General features: G+C 38.6%; 2 protein-coding genes and 1 long non-coding RNA gene across 46 annotated transcripts in view; 2 read left to right on the top strand and 1 right to left on the bottom strand.

The window, feature by feature from the left end:
• CLASP2 (cytoplasmic linker associated protein 2) overlaps window positions 1-6,677 on the top strand; it is a 142,438-nt gene extending 135,761 nt beyond the window's left edge. For all 37 annotated transcript variants that reach the window (XM_080580048.1, XM_080580070.1, XM_080580037.1 and 34 more), the window contains 4 exons: window positions 505-633; window positions 1,851-2,057; window positions 3,275-3,391; window positions 4,493-6,677. In XM_080580048.1, coding sequence (XP_080436174.1) covers window positions 505-633; window positions 1,851-2,057; window positions 3,275-3,391; window positions 4,493-4,579 — 540 coding nt within the window. In that variant the 3' untranslated portion in view covers window positions 4,580-6,677. The remainder of the gene's footprint in view (window positions 1-504; window positions 634-1,850; window positions 2,058-3,274; window positions 3,392-4,492) is intronic.
• LOC308189745 lies at window positions 4,654-18,897 on the bottom strand. 2 transcript variants are annotated; one of them, XR_013946569.1, is made up of 3 exons: window positions 17,382-18,897; window positions 15,514-15,678; window positions 4,654-14,566 (listed from the first exon to the last, which is right to left on the bottom strand). It is a non-coding gene; the product is annotated as an uncharacterized lncRNA (long non-coding RNA). The 2 variants fall into 2 exon arrangements; XR_013946568.1 differs by having other exon boundaries at window positions 15,514-18,897.
• UBP1 (upstream binding protein 1) overlaps window positions 5,242-27,019 on the top strand; it is a 53,370-nt gene continuing 31,592 nt past the window's right edge. For 4 of the 7 annotated variants that reach the window (XM_080580111.1, XM_080580108.1, XM_080580107.1 and 1 more), the window contains exon 1: window positions 19,999-20,600. In XM_080580111.1, the coding sequence (XP_080436237.1) occupies window positions 20,488-20,600 (113 nt within the window). In that variant the 5' untranslated portion in view covers window positions 19,999-20,487. Of the gene's footprint in view, window positions 5,439-14,457; window positions 14,572-19,998; window positions 20,601-27,019 lie in introns of those variants that run through there. The other 3 variants (XM_080580109.1, XM_080580105.1, XM_080580110.1) reach the window with 2 other exon arrangements.

The raw sequence follows: 27,019 nt of genomic DNA, 5'->3' as shown, positions 1-27,019 counted from the left end.
AAGGGAAGGGCACAAATCACTATATATTTCTATAAATAAATAATGCTTATCGTGAAAACGCTTGAGTTCTATGTAATTGTTCCCTGTAAGTGCCACGTTTTTAAATTGCTGAGGTTCAGAATGACACTAATATCTGTTCTGATTAAAATAAATAAATAAATACTTGTCAATGTGTTTTCAAAAATAATGCATTTGTGTGATGCTAAACGTTTTATCAGCACTTGTGAAGGGTAAAATTGTATGCAACATAGCAGCTCTTGGGTAGCACAGATAACTCCGGTTGGCAGCATATTTGTGATATACAACCTGAATTAATTGCAGAAAGAGAGAGAGAAAAATGAATAACTGAACAATTTTTTAGCTGAATTTATTAATACAGTATTTGTATTACATATATGCATAGAAAATCTGATATATTATCGAAGGCTTTACTGTTGAACAAATATTAAAACATATATCTATTTAAAGGAGCATAACTAATTTATTTTAATATTTAATCTTTAGTATGCAATTAGAGCTTTGGCATTGAAAGTTCTAAGAGAAATTCTAAGAAACCAGCCAGCAAGGTTTAAGAATTATGCAGAGCTCACAATAATGAAGACATTAGAAGCTCATAAGGACCCCCATAAGGAGGTTAGTAATCAGTTACTCCGTTTGTTTGAGGTTATAACAAAATATTACAAAATGAAACAGCTGTGTGTATGTCCAGAAAGTGTTTGACAAATCAGTTAGATCTTACTGAGGAAGTAATCTGTGTAATAATCAAGCATTCAGCTCTTACTAGTTAACACAGGTATGCAAAAGAAAAATGAACTGTGGTTTTATAAGTTCTGAAACGGTTAATGTCAGCCCTGATAGCAATTGCTTTGAGTGCTGTCCAAGAGGACACAGAGCCATAACCAATGATCACAGCTCATCAAAGAATAACTGAAGGTGGTTTTTCGTTGTATGACATCTTAAGCCAGATATCCTGGAGTTCTGATGCAATGTTTTGGATTTCATTAACATACATGGCTGAGAGATGGGACTGAACAGGGCAAGGAAATCATCAGCCTTTTCCATTTCCAGACATCTCTGCGCCATTCAAGAGCATGGCTTTGAATATATTTTTTTTCAGGAGAGAAAGGACTGTAAGATATCAACGAGAAGAGTTGCTTGTGGCTGAGAATAGAGAGGGGATTCAGAAGTAGGAGGATAACTGTGATCTTGCTCAGAAATTCTTGTGATGTGAGCATACACAGCAGCACATACATACAACAAACAAATACAGTAGCCACCCAAACATTAAACAGTTTACGTCAGTGTCACTGATGTTAGGAGAAGAATACAGATTTGTTATTAGATGAATACATCTCCTCCCTGTCTTCCCTATGCCCCCATGCTCCCCATGCAAGGACTTCTTTATATGGGACTTGTCAGTGATCAAAGGCCAAACAAGTAATAATGAATGACAACACAGGAAATTATAGATTCACAGAGTGGGGAAATTTCAGTATGTAGTTGCATAATATTGCATTTGTATTCTGCATAGTATTGCAGAATAGAGAGATTCCAGATTTGATTCAACAGTTATTGTCAGGCATGTTTGGAAAACACCGATAGACATCTTGCAGAGCATATAGATTAGTCATACGGTATTGGAAAGAGTCTTGTTTTTTCGATAATATGTCCAACAGCTGGAACATTGGACACATCTTCAAAGTCTTGTAATGTACATATTTTTACAATATAGTGGAGCTGTGGTTAAGAGAAGTTTATGTTCAAGACCAGTACTGACAGATAACAGACCACAGCAATTCTGTGCACAGCAATTGTACATCATTTTTCCATGTCTTTTGTCCTTTCAATAGGTGGTGAGATCTGCTGAAGAAGCTGCTTCTATGCTGGCTACTTCCATTAGCCCAGATCAGTGCATCAAAGTTCTTTGTCCAATTATCCAAACTGCAGATTACCCCATTAATCTGGCTGCAATCAAAATGCAGACGAAAGTCATTGAGAGAGTATCTAAAGAAACTCTTACTCAGCTTTTACCAGAGATTGTGCCAGGTCTAATACAGGTAAAAAAAAAACAAACAAAAAAACCCTCTGCATATAAAAGAATTGCAAAGATTTTTTTTTTTCAAGCAATACCGCCTGGCTCTCATGAAGGATTTTTTATTTGTCTTAGCTGATGGCTGCTTTGACCCAAAATAACTCAGTGGGAACAATCTCTGTGATTGTCAACTAGTTGAATTGTAATTGTTGTTAGGACTCAAAATCTAGGTACAATATAAAGTAGTGGTTATAGTTAAGCTCGATAGAGCCTTTCAGTTGTAAGATACAGGTGGCAACAACGAAACATCTTCTGCAAGTTCTAATTGATTCTTCTAAATTGGACATGTTGTATGTATATATAACTGTAGGGTTTTATAACCTGGGATTTGGGGGAGGCAAGTGGAAAAAAGCAGTTAACTGGGGTAAGTTTAATAAGATGAGAAGGATATCAGAGGTTTCTGTTTCTTTGTCCATTTTTAATTATATCCCACCTTATAACACAACAAAATACATTAATTTACATGTGCTGGATGAAGACTTTTCAGAATTTGACAGCTGTGTTCTGCAGATTTCTGTATTTAATGCATGTGGTCAAGTCACACATCTGCAGGAAGGTAGAGGCAGAGCAGGGTCCTTCTGAGAAGAGGGTGTGAGACAGGCATGAGAAACAAAAAGCATTAAATAACAGGCTGGGAATTAAGAAAAGAATCTTTCCCTGCTAAGAATTAGCTTGTTTCAGAGTATGAAAGTGCTAGGTTTAATAGTCTTCTGCTTTAAATAAACGTGTGTAATCTAGAACAGTTCTCCTTGTGTTCTTCCTTAATGCATTTCAACCCAGAGCATGACAGCAGCTCTGTTTTCAACATAAATTATGAACAAGAATGTGTAAGGTTTTTTCAGTATGGAAAGTAACTCTCAAAACAGCGTGCCTTTTAAGTGCATGCTCTGTATTTGCTTTTTTTTTTTCTTGGAATGCTTCATTGGGCTACTTTAACATTCACTTAATGTAGATTTTAATGTATTTATTATAAGAAGAAGTAAACAGCTTTCTGAGGCTTTTAATCTATTATTAAGCTATTAATGTTAATTTATAAATTAATTTAATTCATAATAATTATATTTTATTATATTATTTTATCATTTATTATATACTATATTAATATATAAATGTTATTAATTTATAATAATTGATTATAATAATTTAATTTATAAATATAATGTTAATTTTATTGCTTTCTAGGGCTATGATAATTCAGAGAGTAGTGTTCGTAAGGCATGTGTTTTCTGCCTTGTTGCCATTCATGCAGTAATTGGTGATGAACTAAAACCACATCTCAGTCAACTCACTGGCAGTAAAGTAAGTAAAAGATTACAATTAAATATATTGTAGATGATAATTGCATGTACACATTTGCATTTCCGTTGCAATTACCAGAAAGTTTAGTAAAAGTATGTATCTGAATGAAACTATCAAGGCTTATGAAACTCTCAAAAGATTGATGTAACATTGGCATAAAAGGTTCAAAACTAAGAATCCATAGGTCTGTAAATACTTAGGGACTTGCACAAACTTCAGCAATATGAAAAAGAATAAATTGTTTCTTGCTGCTATTTAGTAGATCTAGTTGTGTACTGTCAGTGGCTGAAAAAAAATTAGAAAATACATTTTTAATATTTTGAACATTCTTGAACACACTGTCAGACTTCTTGTTCTGAAATAGTGATAATAGGTTTTTCTACCTGTGTTTCTTGTCATATTTTTATGCAGTTGGAAAGCATTAAATGTCATGTGCAGATGTTATATTCCACAGTTTATTTTCCCTCCTTATTGTTTTGCTTTCATTAGACCTTTCAGTATCACTAATTTGGGGGCGGGGGAGACCCTCCCTTCCTTTTTGGTTCAGGAAGGTTAGGGTTTTATTGACATCTTGTACATACTGTTGTTTACATGCAAACAGGTGTGTTGGGAATCTGTCCTTCGGAATAAAACAGGACAATTAATTTTGTAAATCTTTGAATAAGACAGTTGCATCTTAAGAATACTGTCTGGCAGTGATGGCACTGAATGTATTTTTAGGCAGTATTGGAAGCTTTAGTAGGTACAAAAAAATCAAATGTAACTAGAGGCTTAAAACCTCAACATTCGCTTAAGGTGGGTTTTTTTTCCTCCTTTAGTTCAGAACAGCATCGTAATTCGGGGAAAATAATCCACCCATTTTAGTTTAGCTACCTTAGATCACTTTCTTTACATCCCTAATGATGCTTGACCTGTTTCCTTGTGAGAAATTTTGCTGTTTAATATTTTTATTGTTAAGTATGTTACCTTCCAGTTAATTATGTAACATAAAATTTTGCTTTCAGGAAAAAAATGGTTTAATGTTTACTTTGGTGTGTCATTCTTGTAGTATGTACAGTTTGTAAATACTAACTAAAGCAAATTTCTGGCTTAAATTTGCAGATGAAATTACTGAACCTTTACATCAAGCGTGCACAAACAGGCTCTGGACCAGGCGATGCAACAGCAGATATGTCTGGACAAAGCTAATGAAGCTGACAGGAGTTAACCAGGTCTCTTAAAGCAAGGGCCAGGCCCTCTTCAAGTGCAAGGAAAATTCTTACAACGTTTGGAACCCTTCTTTTTTTTCTCATTTTCCTCCCTTTTTTTTTCTTTAACCATTGGCTGTCTTCAGCTTGCATGTGACTGTTGCAATAGAATTATTCCAAATCCAAGGAAAAAACAGTATTAACATCCATTGATCAAAGCAAAATAAAATTTATAAATAATCTAATCCATCATTTATCCTGTTCACAATCCTCTGTGTCTTCCCATTAACTTTTGCCAGTGTTACTGTATTAAAAACATTTTTTACCCTAATTAAACAGGTATGCTTTAAGCTTCAGAAGTTAAAATATAAGTTCCGTTGCTTTTACTCAGCTGCAGATAACATTGTTTTTATTGCTATTTTGTTTGAGTATTATGTCCTTCACTAGAAACAACAAGTGATGTGAAACAAGGCAGAACTAGTCTGAACTGCAGTGAGACTCAGTCACTGTTGGTCGTTCATCATCTTATTTACAGCTTGTTCAGGATATTCTGGAGATTGAGAAATACGCCCATAAAAAAGCTGGCTTGATCCAGTTCTGTAAAAGTGATGTTGTTCATTGGTTGTATGTTTGTTGCATAAATAAGAATTTAGTGTGCGCAGCAGAGGGCTGGTACAACCAGTACCTCTTAGTGTGGAAGACAGCCCTTTCAGGGTAGCACTGCCGACCTGGTGATAGTGTGGCAGTCCGCTTTTTAGCAGCGGAGTTAATGGTCACTTGATGGACGTGAACCATCCTTGTCACCTTTCGTTCTTCAAGCAGGATGCTTCAGAATGGAGTGCTCTGCCCAAGCATGCTCAGTATGTATTTATCACTAGAATGTTTCCTTTCAACCTAATTGCTGGAACCAGTAGTCTTGTATTGTAACTCACATGGGATTTCATGGCAACAGTGCAGAAGACTATTTATTTGTTATCTTCCTAAAAGCACCAAAATTTTCTGCATTGAATTTAAATAGGGGGGAATTTAAAAAGAGGGGAGGGGGAATAGTCACAAATTCTATGGATCTTGCCACCTTCTAATTTTAAAAATTTTATATTTTGGATGAGGTGGGAAAAGCTGCACCAAACTATTTGCATGGTTTTCTTGAATAGCATCCTCAAGACCCATCTGGATTAAGGTGTGGAAATGTTTCCAGAGTTTGTTTTTCCATTTTTGAAAAAGAGTTAGTTTATTGTGAATAATGGTTCTTTGTATTTATGAACTTAATAATGGAAAGAGAGCAAGGATTGAGTAAATGTGTCCCTCAATATTGTCTTTTTTTTTTTTCCTTGTTTTGGATATAAGCAACAAGTTAATTAACTGAGAACTGGGATGAAGCAGTACCCTTCCCAGGAATGGTGGAAACTTTTTTCCCTAGCTTTTTTTCCCTTTGACTGTTGTGTTATGTAGTTGTAGGAAGTGTATCCTGATAAGAGAGAAAATAGTAGTGCCAAGGATGATGACTTATACTAGGCTAAAATTCTCTCTACCTCTTCAGGGTGACTAATGTTTGACTGAGCTGCTGCATATAGCACCTGGTAGAACTATCTACAGAAGATTTTTTCTTTTTTTTTTTTCCCAAATGATCACTTAAGGCATATTCAAAACTCTATTCTTCAACATGCAGCCAAATATTAAAATAATTATACACTTTATTTGCTAGGTACCCTGAAAAACAAAACTGAATAAAAATTGTCAGATGCTTGTAGTTACACGAAAGATTGTTTTCACTTTTGATTGATTTTGATTGAAGTGAATCTGACAGAAAAAGCTGACATGTTGTTAAAGAAGCAATGCCATTGCAGAGATTTATTTGGAAGAAAAGTTGTAGAAATATATGTAAAGACCGGAAAAAAACGAGACTGTTGTAAGTCATCACTAGCCCTTTTTAACACCTACATCAGGAAGATAGTTATCTCCTCTTTCTTTCCTCTATTATGTGTAACATTTCTTGTTGTTTTCTACTGTTTAATTGCATTGTGTATTTATAGTTCTATGCTTACCATTGTGCATATACTGGCAATAAAATGTACATAACATGACTTTAAAAAAAAAAACAACAATGTATACATTTTGGTTTTCTGTTTCATTTGATCACATGCTATAAGAAAGATTATAAAGGTGACAGAAACAAGATTGGTTTAAAAAAAATAATAATCTTCATGTTTTGTGTGTCCAAATGATGTTCCTTTAGATACCCTGTTAGTAAATTGACTTAGCATTTGAGAACATGGTGTGAATATAGGTATGCTAGACAAAAATGGTTTTTGGAAGTTGTATATTATCTTTAATGGACACCATATTTCCTTCATTTCAGCAGGCTTCTTGTTTACTATTTCATTTATTTGTACACTGTTGCATTGCTCGCATTTTATTTTTTAATATTTCAGATATTTTTAGTTTAAGATCTTGTAGTTTACATTTTGATTATACAGAAGAACATTTAAAAAAAATCTTACACATTCTAAGTTTAATAGTCCCATATATTATTCCTGCTTTTTCTGTAGGTAATATTTATTTCAAATGATCATTTCAAGATGACTTTGCTCTGTCATCTTTTTGAAGATGTTATTTCATACTGAAAAATAAGTTTATTGAAACATACCATATATATTCTGGATGAACATAACTTTTTATCTGTAAAAAAAATGTTGGTAAGAAAGAAATGATTTTTTCCCCTATGACAGAAAAATTTTGCTCCAGGGGGGAGGAGAGGAGATATTTACACAAAGTTTGTCCCTCAGTTATGCTTCTAAGACACCTTTAAATGTTCTAAGTGTGATATCCCACGTGCTGAAAATCTAAATGCAATATATTTAAATGAATATTTTAATTACAATGTGACTAGTTCTGTTTCCAACAAAGATGGGACCGCTGTATGTGGATAGAACATGTTTGTATTACGTGAAGCCAGAAGAATTTGCAACAAAATGTTCTCCACTGCGGCCAGTTACCAGATTCACTGCATTGCTTTTTGCCTTCATTTCCTATACTCCAAATAGACAATAGCTCAATTAAAATTGAGCTATGATTAGTCATGCCTTATGTTTGTACTGGAGGTGGTTTATCTTAAAAAAAAAAAAAAAAAAAAAAAAAGGCATAAAGAGCTGTGAAAAATGAGGACAATTACTATTGTTCTTTTTCAGGAAGGCTTTCTTAATATTCTGTAATGATAGGTAATTGAAGTGGTTTGAATACTGAAATGTGATTCTTAAAGGCTGGTTTCAGGCTTTAAAAGAAAAAAAGAGGAAGAAGGAAAGAAAACTACATGCAGAATCAGGATAGGAAATGCATGTCTTGAATGTCTTGGACTTGGATATCATTTGCTTTAGATAATTTTGGGTAGCATCTGTTCAGCTGAAATTGGGATAGTAAATGTAAATTGAAAGAGGATTGATCATGTAAATTTTCCTGAGGTTGGTTGCTTGTTTATTTTTAAAGATAAAGACTGGAACAGATTGATTCATGCTTATTATTTGTGGTCTGAGTTCCAGAGTGAAAAGAACAAACACTTTTATCGTGAAACACTTGCACATTCTTAGCGTCTTCTATGAATGTTCAAATATTCGAGTAAATTCACGAACTCATCAATGTAGAAAGCCTGTAGAGATTTAAGGCCTGAGGTGCTCACAGTTCAATTGTCAGCAAAAGAATTCAGATTGTGAATATATCATTGTCCCTTTGAAAACAATCATAAAAGATAAAGAGGAATAAATGTGAATTATGCTACAGTTAATCCCTATGACGGGTTAGAAAGTGTGGTTTGGTTGGCTCTGCTAGGCTGAGATTTAGCAAACAGAAGCATAGAATACAGTAAAAATAAGATGAGGATAGATACGCAGTTTGGGAACGCAAGGATTATCTGGAGAAATAAAACTGATGCTTTTTCCCAACTGAACTGGTAAACTGATTAGTTTTGCAGTTGCTGTCTACTTCAACATAAGACGAAAGTATTCATACTATGTTCTCTAAAGAAAACTTATTTGTTCCCATCTAAATTTTATAATCATGCCTTCTGCATTTGTAGAAGCATGTGCTTTTAAGTCTCTTATATAACAAGTATTCTCTTAAGTGAATCTTTGTTGTTAGAACGTGGATGGTTTTCAGAAATTTGGGAAGTTTGGCAAGTTGTGGTAGTCTGGCAAGTGGAAAGAAAAATTGAACTTAATCTGCCTTTTTTCTATATATCTTGTTTACCCATGTATACTTAAGTATATTTTAAGACCTCAGGATTCCCAGACTGTGCAGCTTGGGTTACCCCCAACTATTGAAGTTGCTTCATTTACCAATAGGATTTTTAGGGTAATGAGCATGTTTACATACGAGGGAATTTCTGCTCAGACACAATCACAACTCCATTTGTAAATGGCTGTTAAACAGTAACTCTTGGAAACTTTGAAATGTTATTTGGCAAGCAGTCTTGAATGGCATGATATCTATCAAAAATAAAACTAATGATGTATTTTAAGTAGATGCAAGTGATCCTAATGAAGCGTATTTTGAGGGAGTAAGATTGGGAATAATGCTGGGTAGAGATATATGGAAAATACCTTTCTTCAGTGGAAAAAACAGCATTATCTACATGTGATATTCAGACGTTACCATTGTCAGGAGGTAGAAAGGTAATTGAACTTTATATTAGGCATCAAAGTTTCATAAGTCTTTCATTTTAGTTTGCTTCCTTTTCTAGATCTTGCTTTTGTCCACCAACAGAAATCTTTGTACCTCCATAAACTCCTGCTGAAATCAGTACTGCAGTCAGCTCTGTTAACTGTGTCAAGATCGGTTCAAAGGTTGCCCCTGTCTTGCCAAGGACGATATATACCAGTAAAAACAAAAATGTACATGTACATCAGTCAGCGGACAGACATCAAAAGTCAGCTAGACTGATTAGTAGATACTCCCTCTCCATCCGTTCATCTCTGTGGCAGAGCCAAGATTACCCCATGGGAGCTCCCCAGTCTGTTGTAGACAAATCAGACTGGGGAATGATCTCAGACTGGTTCTCTGGCAGCACTCTGGGATCAGAAATTTATGCCAGAGATGTTGGCCAAGGTGAATGTCCCAGGCCTTGAGTGACCCCCTGTATGGGGGGTAAAGGGGGCTAAAAAAAAAACCACCATTTTCCTATCCTTTGCCTAAGCATATCTAGTAAAAAAGTTAAAATATCAGGGAAGGTGAGGAAAAACTAATTTTAACTTGGTTTAAATAGTTGAAATATATGTCTGTGGGGGAACTGGATATGTCTGTTTCAATTGCAGATTAGCATGTTTTAAATTGCTTGTTGCACACTGCTAGAAAATGTTAGACCTGGCAGGGTACCAAAGATGCCTCAGGTAGAAGAGATCCTGTCCATTAGGAATTAGAAGGAGCTGAACCATCTCTTCTGTGCATGGTGTCAGATCATGTAGCAAGCTGACATTGCCACAGCAGTCTTCAAGTCCAAATACTAGTATTGGTCGAGCAGAACTAAAAATCGTCACTTGACAGCAAAAACTTTCTTGAAAAAAAAAAAAATCCTCAGAATATATCCGTAGTCTGTGAGATTACAGTGTTTTACATAGTGCTGAATTGAATTTGTCCATGCAGCGTTGTCTGTGGAATATTTTTTTACTTGCCAAAAACAAATATCAAGGATGACATTCAGTGTATATAAACAATTTTAATATATATTGTCATTCGCTGTAGTTCTCAGAAGGGTAGTCACAAAGTTAAGTGAGGAGACCGATTGCTCTATAAAGAAAAGATTACTAAGGCATCATTTGATTTGCTACTTAGATGTCAATTTGGATGCTGCTCATGGAAAAAGCCAATAAAAGTTTTCAGGCACCATATGTTGAAGTACTTCAGCACAGATTCACCTGTTAGTAAAACATTAGCCTCCCCACCTCAAATTTCAGGTTGGACCTTGCATGCTATACACAAGCCTTGAAGCAAGAGATGTTTTAAATAAATAGTCTCTTGTTGTTTGTGTATACAATGCTCCTTTGCTGAAACCTGTTTAGTACTTATGGGGCAGATTATAAACTGAGAAACAAAAATAACCCCTTAACAATAAACAGTACAATGCTAAAAACTCACCTTATTTGTCCCCAAACTTGCACAACTAGGTAACTACATACCTTTATGTCTAGAGGTTAGTCAAGGGCAGCAGGTGTGGGTGTGGGGAATACACAGTACTTCACAAAGCAAAATGCCAGAATTCAATACAATGTGGGAAGTTAGCCTGATGTAAAAAAACGAAGTTATACTGTAGTTGAAGTTTTACCCCTGTATACTGGTTGCAAGGAAGATCAGTCAAAATACAAGACCATGAAAAAGTACTAATTGCTGAGTGTGGGTTTTTTTTTTGATGTTTAATTTCAGTTTTAACAGTAACATTTTCTTAACACTTTCTGCATGTTCAGTTTAGTGCTTTCCTTACAAGGAACTCAAAGCTTCTATGAGTGAAGAATTGAGCCCCTTGCCAACCCGTAGTGGGGGGAGAAAAGCAAATTTTCTACAAAAGAGGAACGTAACCTGGTGATATATACCTTGATTTGAGCCAGGTATTCTGAATTCCAGGCACTGTGTCATATACATGATATCATGCTGCTGTGTTAGTGTGTATTTATGTATTTTGTATTTCAAGCTACAAATGCCTGCAATTGAATTGATGAAGATAGACTCAAAGATGTCTTAAAAGACATGGTAGGATCCATGCAGTTTCAGGAAGTTGAGCTTATATGCAATGGCAAATACCTACCTCCACCCAAGTCATCTTGTCTGATAAAATGTTTAAGTTGTATTTGTTGACGACCAAGGATTGAGGAAAGGATGACTTTTGTGTTTCCAAAGCTGGACGATGGTAGTGGCTTCTGCAAAGTAGAAGAAACTTGCAACAGTCACCTTTTAAACTGTTGATGTGCCTACTTGTACAACTGCACCATAAAGCCTTTTAAATATTAGAAGATGCAATTCCAATTAAATGGATTGGTGTAGCTGTCACCTTACTGAATTAGCAACGTGGTTTTGCATGACAGTCCACAAGCTTCAGTCTTGCTTTACCTCTATGCCATCAGGAGCAGTGGTTGCAGTGGGGTACGATGGCCAGTAGTGGCAGCCACGCACAAGTTTGAAATAGTTTGCACACCACGAGGGGTACCCTTAACACAGACCTCGAACTTCCACCTTTTAGAAGAAGCAGGGTTTTAGAAACTAAGCTGGACACAGTACATAAGATCAGAATATTCTTCAACACACCCTCTACTAATAAATACCTCTTCTCCTTGAGACAGCAGCTTCTTCAGATAGAACCAGTGGCTCAGTTATTTTTAGTCAGTATAAGCATAACTCTTGAAAAATCAAATGAAGCTGAGACCGAATGGGCACATTTGCTGTGATGCTCCTGTTTTGTTTTCCTGATTAAGCTCCTACTCGCTGTCTGCCCTCAGACAGGCTAAACCCAGGCCAGCAGCCTAATCTGCACCTGCAGCCTGGACTCCCATTGCAGCGTTAGTTATTTTCAGCCACAACAGGCTGACTGTCTTGAGGTAAGTACAGATCTTGGACTCCTGATATGTCGTGTTTGTGTTATTATTTGAAAATATCAAAATAAATTCATATTCTAAAATTCTAGAAAAATTCTACTGTGCTGAGGATCAAAACCAGGACCACAGTTTTTCAGTATACATGTATGTAAACATACACGTTTGTAAACATAAAAAAGGCAGGCTATGAATAGTTCTGGAATCTCAGCTGCTTTTCTTCAACAGTTCTCTCCTGGACTTCACAAAAAAGACTTCTCAAAACTGCAGTGTTCCCACCTGCACTTTGCTAAACCAACATCTGTCAAAAAAGCAACAGACTAATTTTGGGGGGATAAAGTGCCTGATAATTCAAAGCCACACATGCCCTTTGGGGTACAGTTAGAAGTGGGAGCCACCCTGCTAGGGACTCAAAGCCCTTCAAGATAAGGAGAACTTCTGTTACTACTCTTTCCTTTCAAGAGAAATACAAGTCACAGAACAAAACAGGTGCCCTCTTGTGAGAGGTCATGAGAAGCTCACAACATCCCCAATGGAAGATTGTAAATGCAGTTTCTGGGATGTGTAATCCTTACTAATAATCAGTGCAAAGGGAAATGAGGCTTCCAAATAAAATGTGCTATACACATGTAACACACAGAGTGATCGTGTTTTACAACTTGCTGGTAGATGAAGCAAACTGAATACCAGGATATCTATTCTTTATCTACTGTTTCTGAAATCAAATTTAATTATTAAAAAATGCAGAAGCAATCACTGAAAACAGGGGTTTGTGCAGCCCTTTAATCTTGTTCAAAGATGCTCAATCACACACAGAGTTGTAAGTGGAAAAACTAACCTTGAAAATATTTATCCAGCTCTCATCCTTGCTGGATCAAAGATCAACTCATGTACACAAGTCCAGCTGTGTCATGCGAGCCTTCCTGGAGGTACCTTCGTTCCTCATGGAGGAGAATAATCTCAGAATCACCAAGCCAGTAGTCACAATTCTTGTAATCTTTTCTAGACAGCATCACATGTGACTGTTCCTTTCTCTTCCTGTATTTACAGTTCCTCTTCTATTGTTATTCTTGTCTTTGCATTTTTTTTGCATTGTTTGATGTTGAATAAAAATGGTAAGGTAAAAGGGGGAACTGCCTCATTATGAAAAAACGAACAACTACCACCAAAAAGAGGAAAAACATAACTTATTTGTCTGAAGTATTTTGACTGCTGTTTATTGCTAGCACTCTAATAATTTTTTTTTTCTCCAGAGCCTTGCTCCTTGTTATACTAATTTTCATATCTGAGTGTTTTCACAATATTGCAATAACTTCTTAAAGAATCTTTTATAGAATGAACTGCAGTGACCAAGCAATGCGGGGGGGGAGGGGGGAGGGAGGATGTTAAAAAATAACAGCAAACTATTACTATTTTTCAGTAGTCCTTTCTATTTCAAGCAGAGTGGGTACCCTCTGCAGGTAACTATCTTCAGCTGAGTTTTTTGGATGTGTGCCCTCTTAGCTTTGAGTGCCAAAGTCTTAGCAGGATCAGTACTATTTCGTTTGTTTTAAAGTTCATATTGCCGTCCTAGCTGCAAACCTGGGCAAGCAAACAGCACTGAGACATGGATGCACCAAGCAGCTGGTTTGCATCTGAATATGATTTTTCCCCAGAGTGCGTGTGTGGCTGGGGGCAGGAGGGGGCGTTGTAGTAAATATTTTCCTTGCCGTTTGACAGTGTTTTGTTGTTGTTTTTTATTTTATATTTTTAATGACAAGTAAATAACTATAAGGTATACTATGTAGTAATCTGGCACTTGAACAGATGTACAGAATGAAAAGGTAAAAGGGATACAGTCTAAACATGGGTGCAAAGCTATTTTGCTTGTCTTAAAAACATCAATGCATATTCCCCCTTCTTAATTTTTTTTCTCCAGTCATGCCTACACATATTCTGTTTTTTGTGTGCTTCAAGTGGACTGTGTGAAGAGAAAGCTGTCTGCCTCTCTGGGGCAGCAGTGCTACGGAATTGCTCTTTCTCCTGGCTCTGTCATGTGCAGTTCTGCACAGTGACTGTGGGAGAGGGGGGCTGCACCCAACGTCACACCAGCTGGCAATAAAGCCCTGCAGCTGGGCAGCAGCTGACAAGGCAGCAAGGTTGGGGAGCAGGAGAGGAGGTGGGAACCAGGCAAGACTTCAGCTCTCTGCCTCTTCTGGAGAGGGTGACACCTGCAAACTTGGTGGCAGATGCTAAATATAAAGGTGTGAGAGGAACCAACTGCAACTTTAATTTGAATGTGTGTATTTATTTTCTTTTCCCATCGCTACAGTGACCATCTCTTTGAGCACAACGCCTCATCTCATCCCAAAATGCTTTTCTGGCACAACCAGCCTGAACATTATCACCATCACCAGTATCCCACCAGTAACAGCAGCTACCTGCGGTAAGAAAAAAAATTATTGGGGGTGACTTTAATGATAATAATTGTAATGGTCTAACACACAATAACGTAGACTACACAACCTTTGCTAATTCAGAAGTTCAAGCCTTCTAACAGAGTTGGCGGTCACAGACCCACTGACAAAAGGTTGTGCAGTGGAGTCACCACAGTGGAGATTTGCTTTACTGCATCTTCATGATCTTCACAACTCTGCCACCATATGTATGTGCAACAAAATGTCTTCATGTGATATTCATAAACGTGTTAAATGTTTCTCTTTCAAATTTCATTTGTAGTCTGAAGGTAAAACTCTGTATGAAGTCATACAGACTTATTAGCACCTTGGTGGTTCGTATCTACATTGAAAAATGCATTTTATCTATTGAAGCTGCATATCTATTGATATGCAGGATCAGGAATATGGGCCCCTTGTAGTCTCAGGCCAGACACACTGGTTAAACACTTTGCATTGAAATTCTGATGCAATATATAACTTATTGCATCAGCATATCCCTATGAGCTTACTTTACCTCTTCATGACTAAAATATTGTGTACACTATTCAAAATTTTTCATATAATTAAAAATGATTATGGTTTGACAAGAGATACATAGATTCCATATTATCTTGATGTTAATTGAGTTTCAATTTATAACATGGTTCACTCTCTGTATTAAACTTTAGCTTATTACTTTTTCACTAATTACAATGTGTGTAAACGTGATAGTGTTTAATAATCTACCTTGATATGGGTATTTACTTGTTGGTAGTCTCATGCCTAGTACCATATCATGGTATTACTTCTGGTCTTGTAGAATTGTTGAGGAGTGTGATTTTGTTAGAAATATGCCAAATTTTGTTTTAAAAATGCAAGGAAATGAAGTGATACGTGGGTTCTGATAAACAAAAATGTTAAACTAATGACATTTTTCAGTGGAATTTTACCTAATTAGTCCATTTCAGTGGAAGGGTCAGGGCAATGTGAATTGGCTAACACAAGTATGTAGCAAACATAGTACTGTTTCTATTGACTCAAACAGCAAACCAGAAATGAAGAATAGGTGCAGGAGTTTCCTTATGGAGCCCTGCTTGCAGGTGACATGCATAGCTCTGTAAAAGGAGACAAATAGCAAGGGTAAGTGAGGACCTCCACTCACAGCTCCATTCCCACTCCCTTCTTCAGTGCTGTTCAGCACAGAGGAGGTGTCCCCTCTTGCTTTTTTCAGAACCTCATTCACTTAGGGCCCATTTTCACCGTGTCCTTGTCTGTCTTTGTTGCTGCCCCCTGTATTTGCTTCTGTTGCCCCCTACCATGCTTATCTCAAGATCTGCCATCCACGTCCATCTGAAGTTACTCTTCCCACACACATTTGAACTGTAGGTTTGGGTGGCAGTGTGCATCTGTGTTTTGTATTGAAAAACAACATAGGGAGGGATACTTCCATAAATTATGGGTTGTGTATAGGAACTAAGAAGATTAACCCTCGAGGCTGATGACCTTAAGCAGAATGGATAAAAACCTGTTTAGGCACTAGGTTTCCATCTGGCCATAACCATGAAGTTGTTTGGTTCTGTCAGATCCTCTGCCATGCTTCAGTCCCACATCTGGACATCAGTAAAGTTTACTCAGAAACTGCAATTGACTTAGCCGAGCATGATGGTCAGTATTAGTGGAGAGCAGATGGAGAAAGGAGCATCTCAGGATCCCTTCTTCCCCCCTCTGCCTTCTCCTACATCCCACTAATAAAACCATTCTTGAGACACATCTACGCAGATATATTTGCATAATCAGGCTCCTGCTGTATGCGCCTACCCTCTGTTATATCAGTTCTTCAGGTACAACTGGCGGGCGTGGGCTCAGGGTACAGCTTCCTATCAAGCCCTTCCTGGGAACACAGTTCGAAGAGTTTTTTGAGGAAGCTCATTTGTGTTAAGAAAGAGACTTGCTCTGAAGTCGCAAGTCCCGCTGAAATGGTGATAGGGATGTGTAGAAATGGAATGGGAAGGCCACATGGAATATCATTTATGAGAAGTCAGGCTTGTGGATTTAACCTGCTTGAAGGGTTACATAAGCAATTTGAGATCTCAGAATGCTTAAGTCCAGTTTTGGACAATTCCACCAGGCATGGGAAAAGGTTTGAATGATATTTATGCAGGCAAAGCTTGGGAAGGAATCAGGAGGAGAAAACGGTATTATTTTATAAGGCATATAGAGTCTTCCGTTCTACAACCTCTGCTCTCAGCCTTACTGATGAGCATACGTTTATGATTAACGCACAAATTCTGCAATCTAATCCTCAAAAAAAAAATCGTGCCTAACTTGTGAGACTCCACATGGGGTTTATATTGCTTATGTTGCAGAATAGGGATTTTATGTGACAACTTAATTTTCCCAGTCAGGACTTATTATTGCTTATAAAGAAAGAGAATAATTTTACTTTGGCAATAGGCATCTGTTTTCTTTATTTGCTTGGACTTCAAAATATCTTGAACTCTATTCACCCTGAGTATAAGGCCAATATAAATGTTTTGGAAGAAATTATCCTGAAAGTGAAATTATGGGAAGAGTAACAGAAAGATTAGGATTAAGAAAAAGCTACGGAAGCAGCTACCATTCATATTACAATATGCAGAATGTCAACTGTAGGCATTAAAAAATCACAAGACTAGTTGGTTAGTTAAAGTGAAAAGAATAGAAAAAATGTTTTTGAGGTTTTTGTTTGTACTTGCTATCTGTCTAAAGATATTTTAAACTCTTTTGTCAAAAGCTGAGAAGGCTGCATGGTAATTACATAGAGATTTAAATTGAGTACCTGAGCTGATTTGCACTGTAGCTACAACTCTGTACGCTGGAGTTGGTTAGATCTGGCTGGGAAGTGGTGCTTGTACGCATGGTTGATCCTCAGCAGATGATCTGAGAAAGGGACTGAGCCAGGAACCTGCCCCAAAGAAATCAAACACATCAAAGGCCTGTACTTTAAAAGCAAAAAGCAACAAAACCCACAAACATAGACTACAAACCTCCAGTGAAAACTTGTAAATAATCCAGGGATAGAAATAATGCTAAAGAAAATAATGTTTGCATTACAATATTCATAATTTAATTGAACAAGTTACTTTACATCCTAAAATAATGAAGGATAACAAAAATACTAACACTCAGTTGGCTTATTATGGGCAAACTTTTGAAGGCTGAACTGCAAGAGAATGGGTCTTACTATATCTGCTCACGTTATCCTCAGCAGAGATTGGAATTTGTGTCAGAAGAAACCAACACCTATTAAAAAAAATCATATAAATTTATGTCTTATAACTACTATGTAGCTTAATTACATTACTATGTAATGTAAGTAGATAAACCACTGTTGCTATGCATAAGTCAAACTGGATCTGGTTTATCTGGTCTTGGATCCTGCTCTTAACTTATCTCCAACTGTCAGAAGCAGAAAGTTCACTTCTCTTGATTTTCTGCAAACTCCCAGTATCTTTTGTATCACTTAGAAAAGTAGGTTTTGGTGTTATGTACGCCACTTTTGATTTTAAAGCCCATGTTATGTCTATAAATATCTGCCTAACGTAAGGTTTGAGGTCTCAATTAAAAGTCTAATTCTTCAGTGATAGGAATTTAAGCTAACTTGTGCGACGACTGTTGCATGCTGAATAGCAACTACCAGTTTGGTAATTTAACAGTCACTGGAATTAGTAATGCTATTTTTGGCCTGTTACCCACCTTCAGAAATAAAAAAAATAAAATAAAATAAATCCATCATAGAAATAACTTCTGACTTTTTGCCAGGCTTAAGAGAGGTATTTTGCCAGCAATATTTTCAATTCTGACTAAAAGCTGTAGTAGCTTGGTAGTTATTGCCTATGTTAGAGACTTTGGCACCCGCTCGTGCCCTTCTCATAAATGTACCTTTTTTGAATGTGCTTCTTATGTGCAGACAAACTGTTTATCTACCCAGAGGCAGGCAGGGAACACTTAAATCAATTACAGCAGCAAAAATACCAGTACCATTTTCATAGAATCAGAGAATCATTTAGGTTAGAAAAGATCTCTAATATAGTCAAGTCCAACCTTTAACCCAGCACTGCCAAGTCCACCACTAAACCATGTCCCTCAGCACCACATCTACACAGTTCTTGAAGACCTCCAGGGATGGTGACTCAACCACTTCCCTGGACAGCCTGTTCCAATGCCTCACAACCCTTTCCGTAAATAAAAATTTCCAAATATCCAACCTAAACCTCCGCTGACACAACTTGAGGCCATTTCCTCTTACCTTATTGCTTGGTACTTGGGAAAAGAGACTGACACCCATGCCGCTACAGCTTTCTTTGAGGTAATTCTCTGCAGAAACTAGTAGTTTAGTCTTAAATTATCAATCTCTTTAGAAAGCATAAATAATGGACTGCATGTTTCTCTATCTTTGAAGCTGTCATATGAATATTTTGAATAACACCTAACATTTTATTGATAGTGAAATTAGGGCCTTCCTGTCTTGTAGCTTTGGAAAAAAAATGCAATTTTATTTGCAGCATGTTCCTACGTGATCAAAATATAATTTATAGTCTCAAAACTTTTCTATACTTTGCTTGCTAGGTGAATCATTTGAATGAAATGTCTCATAAAATTATTTAAACAATCCTCTGAATGATTAAAATATTTTTTTTTTTGTAGAGGATCTTTCTTTACCTAAAGTTATGGGTTATTCACCCTATTATCACCCTTCATTGGACCAAGTATTTTAGGATCAGAGGGAACATGATTAAAATATAACCCACTAGCCTGTCCTGTTCTTCCTTGCATCCCTCCTTGTATTCTCCAACTGCTAGGCAATATAATTGTAATTATTTATTAATAGCTTAGCTGTCCCTAGGATTCTTTCCTTGGAAACTATAAAATAATCAATTAGAAAAGCAGCATAAAATCAAGATATTTTATTTTTACAAAATAAATTCATATTGCAGAAAGGGAAATTCAATGCTACTTGAACACACCAGCCTTTAACTTGTTTCAGCCTGTTAAAGGAGGGAAAACAGCCTCTTAATGCATCTGAAAACCTACAAACGGGACTTAAGTCCAAGGATACGGGCCAAGAAACAAGTCAAAGGCCCGAGGGTAACAGAAAACAAACGCCTGGCAGTGAGCACGTTGCAAATACTGCACTAACAGCCTCACAGACCGCAGTGGGCGAAGCCAGCCCCTCAGGCTAACGGCCGCCCTGTCGCTACTTCCTGCCCGCTCCCCTTTCCGCTTCCGCCAACACTCTCCCGGCGTGCCTCTCCCCACGCAGCACGGAGGGCGGGGCTTCGCATCCGAGGTCCCCCCTCCTCGCAAAACCTCCCCTAGGGTTGGCTGCGCCGCCCTTCTCCCCTCTCCTCCCTCTTCCGATTGGCCGAGAGCCGGTCAGTGGGCGGTGCCGGGCGGAGGGGAGCTGAGGCCGTTCTTTGGCGGCGGTGGCTGCCATGTTGTCGTGAGCGGCGGGCGTAGCGTGAGGCGGAGGAAGGGGGCGGCCCGGGGGCAGGCGTTCCCGGTCGGGCGGCGGCGGCAGCAGCAGCAAAGCGGGGTCCTCCCCGCCGTCGCCGCCTCCTTCTCCCTGCCCGCTGAATGATGCGGCGCAAGGCGCCGCTCAGCTGGCTCGGGGCTCGAGCGGCGGCCGAAGCGGCGGCGGCGAGCAGCGGCGAGGCGGAGGAGGAGGAGGAGGAGGAAGAAGAAGCGGCGGCGGCGGCCGGCGGCCCCCCAGCCCCTCCGGGGATGCTGATGGGGCCCCCCAGGGGCTGAGCCCGGTCCCCCCGCGCTGCCCCTGCCAGTTGCGGGTCTCCCCTTTCCTCTCCGTGTCCCTTCTTTTCCCTTCCCTCTCCCGCCGTGCCCCGGCGGCCCCTCCCCGTCCGGCCCCTCCTGCGGGGCGGTGGAAGATGGCGTGGGTGCTGAAGATGGACGAGGCGATCGAGTCCGGGCTGGTGCACGACTTCGACGCCAGCCTCTCCGGCATCGGGCAGGAGCTGGGAGCTGGCGCCTACAGCATGAGGTACGGCAAGGGAGGGGTGGGGTGCGGCGCCACCCCCCCCGGCCTAGCCCGCCCTGTGGCGGCCCTTCCGATTCCCTCCCTAATTCTGTATTTTTTTAACTTTTGTTTTATTTTTCGCTCCCCGGGGAACGGGCACGTGGCGGAGGGAGGCTCCAGCGTGCTCCTTCTGCAGCCCAGGGCCTCTGCCGGGGCTTCCCCGGTGTGCTGTCAGCCTGCCTGCCGCCTGCATACGGCATCCCTCCTACCTGTACCTGCCCGCCTGGACCTCCTGTGCTAGAAAATTGTCCTCCTGCATCTAGCAAACACAATTCAGTTCATAACAAATAGTAGACGTTTTCTCTCAGATGTCTTAAAAACGTTATTTCAATCGCTGTGCTTGTTAATAGGTAGTGATACGATTGTGTTTTCTTCACTCTCCATATTTATGTATAGGTCTTTAGTGGCCTCTTTTTTTTTTTTTTCCTCCCCCTTTTCCTGCCATGTAGCTCTTTCTGTTCTTAATCACCTTGGCAGTTTCTTCACCTCTTGGTTGTTTTCCAGCTTTTGCAGTAAAAGTGTTTAAATAGTCTTTGGGTGTGCTTTTTCAAAGTTAAGATAAAACTGTACTTAGAAATAAGTACATTTTATTTCAGTTACAGGCAAAGCATTTAGATTCTTAAGTGACTTCTTAGCGCAAAGAGGGAAACTACTTTTGAGACTTCTGAGATTTCTGATTTTTGGGAAGCGTCTTAGTCTATGGTCTTTTGACAGTTGCTCAGTGTTTAGTGGTTGCTTAGTCTCTAGTAGAGACACGTAAAATGCTGGCAGTTGATAGTTTTCTTGGCCATATGGAAGGTGTGTTTTCTCTCAGGATTTCCTGAAACTTGAAGGCCACCATGAGTTGCAGCTAGCATCTGTATTTTAAGGAAATGCTTCTCAGGTGAAGTGCTGTAACTGCAAGATGCTTGTTTTAAGTTATAAATCGGGGTTTCATTTGAACAGAAGTGAGGACTATTTTCCTAGCTTTTGGGATTTTGAACTCAGTAGGCCTGCTTTATTTATATATATATATATACACATATATATATATGTGCATATTTTTAATTGAAAATACCCTTGAGAATTTGTCAATTCAGAGAACGAAGTGATTTATCTCTTTTAGCGAGGATATTCATGATTTTGTATTCAGCTATTCTGGACTATTATTTTACTTCTGTCCTATTTCTCTCTTTGTCAAGTGAACGTTCATCCTATAAAGCGGTATGTTGGGTTTTGCAGGCTGCATGGCAGGTGCCCGGATGTTTTGAACATTTGGTTTCTGGTTTATCTTTTCCTCATGCAAACAGTATTTGATAATTCATACTCTTGTGTTTGAGAAGCATGCTTTATTTTTTACCATGGTCCGGTTCTTTCTAGGATGTTTTAGAGTAGAAATTCTTAGTTTTGAATGGGAAGGCTTATTAAAGACTTCCCTTTCTGTTTGTAGACTGCATTTCTCCCCCCAGTGATGCACACTGTTCAATTTCTTGAAACTTTGAACATTTTAGTCTTTGTTGTTGTTGTATAGGTTGTTTGTATCATACTTTTCATAGTGGGCAGCAGTCCTAAGCTTTTTTATTATTATTATTTTAGTTGATTGTACTTTCCCATTTGGATGCTTTGCATTACCACAAGAAGAGTTCCAGCACTTAGAAGTAGCTCACAAAAAGTAATGTTGGATAAGCAAAGCTGTAAGTTGGCATTAAACTTGATGTTGCACACTTTGAATTTTTGACAAGGCACATGAAAGTGTTTTGGGAACATGTACTAACATGGCAACTTTAATCTTTGAACACATAGTTAAAGGGGTGACCTAATTGATTGCAATTAGTGTTTGCTGGACTCAAAGTGATTTCAGCAAGTGTATTAGTTATTTTATGTGCTGTATTGAGTTCTACTTAAGGGAAATCATGGCCTGTTTGCTTGGTAGTGATGGCAGGCTGGAAAACTAAGAGGAGTGGCATAACATGGAGAGTGAAGATATTACTCTGCTACTGTTCTGTGTGCCAGTGGAATCTAATTACTTGTCGCTTCCTTGCCAAAATGTTATAGAAAAGTGTTTTCCTAAGAATACTGAGAGAGGTCCCATAGCTATATGGCCCATCATTTTTTAAGGAGCACTTGCATATGACCCCTTAACGTATTTAGGGTGTATGTAATGTAGTTGATGTTTCATTGAGTTGACAGCTGTGCCCTGAGGTAGAATATTTGATGTTATTCCTGTGTTTTTCCATACTGAGAAAACTGCTCACGTCCATTGATCAGTAATGAGTACAGATTTCTGTAAAGGAAGCTGACTAGACCGAATTCCTCTGAAGATTCATCTTTAAATAGTGCTCAGCATTTCTTTACAATCTTGAAACCCAGTTTTTCTGCTTTCTCTTTTAACATCTTTTCAGGCAATGAGAAACTGCCTGTAAACAGGAATTCCAGTGCAAATGATAATAGTTATTGTCAGATGTATCAAGTATCCCCCCCCCCCCCAAAAAAAAAAAAGAAACAGTACCTATATAAAACTATGGCACTTTAACCACAGTGAGTTTTGAATATTGCTGTTAACTCAGGTTGATAATGATGCTGATGCATAGAATTAGGACTCTGACAGTGATCTCTTACAGATCTGGCATAATGTTCAGAAGACAGTATCTTCATAATGCAGCAAGAATTATGTGCTTTTTGGGACCACTCATCTTTGTATGAGCTATTAAAAATGCAAGCTGTTTCACTGACAAGGTAACTTTGAGGAGCTACTTGCCTTTTCTCTAGCAAAATTCCATATTTTGTATAATTAATTATTTCATCAATGAATTAATTTAAATTAAATTAAACGAATGTTCATATGAGGACAAGTACCTTAGTATTTGTGAATTAATTTTTATGTACAATTTGGAAGCTTAGTATATGGCTTTCTTTAAGTGCTTGCAGTTCCAGTGGTATTTCTAGTGTTGAAATTAAGGCCTGTCCTTGGGGAAGCTGATTATTTTCAGGAGTAGCTATTCTGGTATATATTTTTGGATTAAAAACCAAAGCTTATTAAGTGAAATAAAAGAAGATAACTCTCATACAAAAGGTCAATACGTTTTAAAATACAGACAGTCCTCCATTTTTGGAGTCAGGTCTGTTTGACTTTACTGTTTCCTCTGAAAACTTGGCGTGTCTTTGGAGAATTGAGCCGGCCGTGGCTTTGGCTGGAAAGAAGGAAACCCTACTGCAGTTGGTCTTCTTGTCTCACTGTGCTGCGGAGAGCTGCTGATGGGCTTCAGTGGTAAGGCAACTTTGTGCATCAGCTCTCCTCCAAAGGTGAAGCTAAAGCAACTGTTAAGGCTGCCTGCCCAGCATTCAGGGAACTGTTGTCTTACAGCTCTTAGTTTTGCTGTCAAGTGAAGAAGAGAAGGTATTGTCTTCATCTCACAGTTTTGGGGTCCCTGACATCCTTTTCTTGACTTATGTTTAACAAGACTGGGTCACGACAGTTACTGTCTTTAATGTATTGTCATTGTGCAAAAAAGAAAGAAACGGAGGTATGTCATTCAGGCCCTGTTTTCCTTGTGGCTGCTGTTATTTTCTGACAGGATGACTGTTTTTGCTTTCCTTCACACCACCCACTCTTCTGAGACTCTGCCACGAGTTATATATTCCTTTTTTAAAAGGAGAACTTAAGGTAACTTGAAAAGGGCTTTTGTTTTTCTCAAACGTAAGCAGTATTTCTGCGTAGTAAATTTAAAAGCTTCCTTTGTGCTGTTCTTGTCTACTTTAATGTATTCCACTGTAGAAAAAGTAAGTTTTACTGACCTGTGGACTCTGTAAAATAAAATTCCATGTGCTGGTTGGATTTGGAGCCAGATTGTGTGTGCAGACACAAGTACGTAAATACCTGTCACGAAATAGGCGTTTGTGGAAAAGGAAAATCCCCAAACCTCCTGCGTTTCTTACCACGCATAAAACACTTATGGTTGCACATGGATCGGTGGCCATGTTGAAAGGTAAACCTCATGTTGTACATCACTAGCATTGATCCCCCTCCCCAGATAGATGCGTGAATACATTTCCAAAGGTCAAGGAAAAGATTTGCATAGCTGTATTCTGTGTACACCTCTCATGATGTAGGATGGAGAGCAGGGCAGCAGGTTTACCATCACTTAGGCTTTGTGGATTATTCCCGCTTAGCAATCCCTATACTGCAGTTGCCTGACCTCCCTGTGTTGGAGGAGTGGATGGAGAACCAGGGATTTGTGACTGTAAGTAAATGCTATTCTTAAGCCTTTTCATCGGTCCTGTCAAGAGCAGGAGTATGGAGGTTTTGGCAGGGGGATTTTGGTGTGTGTGTGTTTTTCTTTTGCCAGGTGTGCCATAAATTGAGGCCTTTAACCAGTTCCCATTAGGATGGTTTGTGGGATTCCCAGGCTCGGCATTACATTTACACCTGTTTTCTCGTTCATCTTGCATTACTTCAGAGAAGGTTGTTTGCCAGCAGCTCCTTCTGGTGGTCTCATCTCATGTTGAGCTTGCTTATGCGGACCCAGGGAAAGTGTTAGGAAGTATCAGCTCTTTACGTTTTCTTATTGCTTGTTCTGACACCTTAACAGTGTAGAGCATAACTCCAAATCCTAACTCCAATTCAAATCCTGTTTAAGAAGCATTTTTCCCAAGGTATTTGCCCTTGTAAACCATGGTTTAAAGTTCAGAAGACCTGCGTTTTCTTGGATGGTTGAGTACTCTCACACCCAGAAGTATACAACTCAGAAGGGCAGATAAGGCAAAGATTGATGGAGTGTCACTTTGAATTTTGATGACATACCAGTTCCTGTTTTTGTAAGGACAGGAGGTTCTTCATTTATTTTATGACCATGTTATCAGGAGGCAGGTTCTTTTCGTAATGCTTCAGAGAAAGTGCTCTGAAGAGGGGTTTGAATTTGGAAGAGGGGTTTGAATTTGGAAGAGGGGTTTGAATTTGGAAGAAGGGTGATCTTGTGGTTGAAGAAGACATTTCACAAACATGGGAAGGAGTTAACTCGTAATTTTTGTTGTCTTTCTGTACTTTGTTCATGTAGGCTATTTAAAATAGGATAGCTTAACACATGTGCTCCATCTAACTGGATGCTGGGGTTCAAGTTGTAACCTGCACCTTGCTTCCTCTTGTATGCCTTCCTGCTACTCTTCTTCTATGGTAAAGTTTCACTTAAGTACTTCTGTAGCACAGATAGTTAAAACTGGGTGTTGCAGATGTGTTTTACAGCATACTTTTGCTGTGTAATGAAGATTGTTTCTGTTTTGGGGGGAATAATTTCTCATTCCTCTAGGAGGAAATAATGCTTTCACGTGGTTTCCTACTCTGAATTGTGAGTATGCTTGGCATCAATTCTTCAAGTGTGCAATGAATTCTTGTTGTAGAAAACATTTGTCATAGTGAAATTTAGATGGTCCCTATGTGAGTTACCATAAGGATAACCAGCAGTGTTTTTTGGCCTTCAAGAGCTGGGAGCCATGCAGTTTGTCTTCTAGTGTTTCTCAGTGCTGCATGCTTATGATGATTTCCCAGGTTAGCATAGACATTAGCTGATTTCATTGCTCCTGTTACTAAGCATGAGGAGGGAAATGGACTTAATCCATTGTGCCTGCCCTCAAGTCACACTGGATAGGACGGGGGGTTCTCCACACCAAGATTTTTATCACCTGGTTTCTACTAGCCTCGGTTGTGTTGGGCTGTGCTATGAACTGACAGAGGTCCCTACATAAAAGCCCTGCAGAATATTTTGAAGGGAAAGGGTGGGGAGGGTGCAGCCTATGCAGCAGGAATTCGTTGTGCTGGTTTTGCCCAAAAAACCCTGCACTGGTGAATCATAGGCTCCTGGGTATTTAAAACCTCAATTTGAAATACTTTATGAATACCTTATTGACTCTCTTTAATTGCCTGCAGGTTTTATCTGTTTTCAGATGGGAACACATTTAAGTGACACTGCCATGCCATTCTTTGCATGAACGAACCTTAAATGTTAATTAAATGAAGTTCAATTAAAGATTTCTAAGAAATAGTTTTGAATTGCAGTGGTTCCTCTTTTTATTTGGAATGTACTGGTACCTAGAAGACTGTTTCTTTTATCAGAAAAATATGTGGTTTTATGTGGGAAAATCTATGAAGATTCTTATATTTGCCTTGTGCATTCTTATATTTGCCTTCTAGAGCATTTTTTTTTGGAATAGTGGCTTTTAAGAATGTGCATTGTGCTCTCTACAGCTAAATTGTAGGGTTGAGGAGCTGGGTATGTTCTTTCCTCTGCAGTAGCAGTTAGTCATTACCACTTTGTGTGTATTAGACAAAGCAGGTTTAAAGCTGGCTAAATTTGTCTTTTTTTGTTGGCTTCAAGTGCCTTATCTGTTAATTTAACTAGTTCATTAACCAG

This window comes from Anser brachyrhynchus, assembly GCF_964034855.1.
Source record: "Anser brachyrhynchus genome assembly, chromosome: 2".
NCBI lineage: Eukaryota > Metazoa > Chordata > Aves > Anseriformes > Anatidae > Anser > Anser brachyrhynchus.
This window is presented reverse-complemented; position numbering and strand designations above follow the sequence as displayed.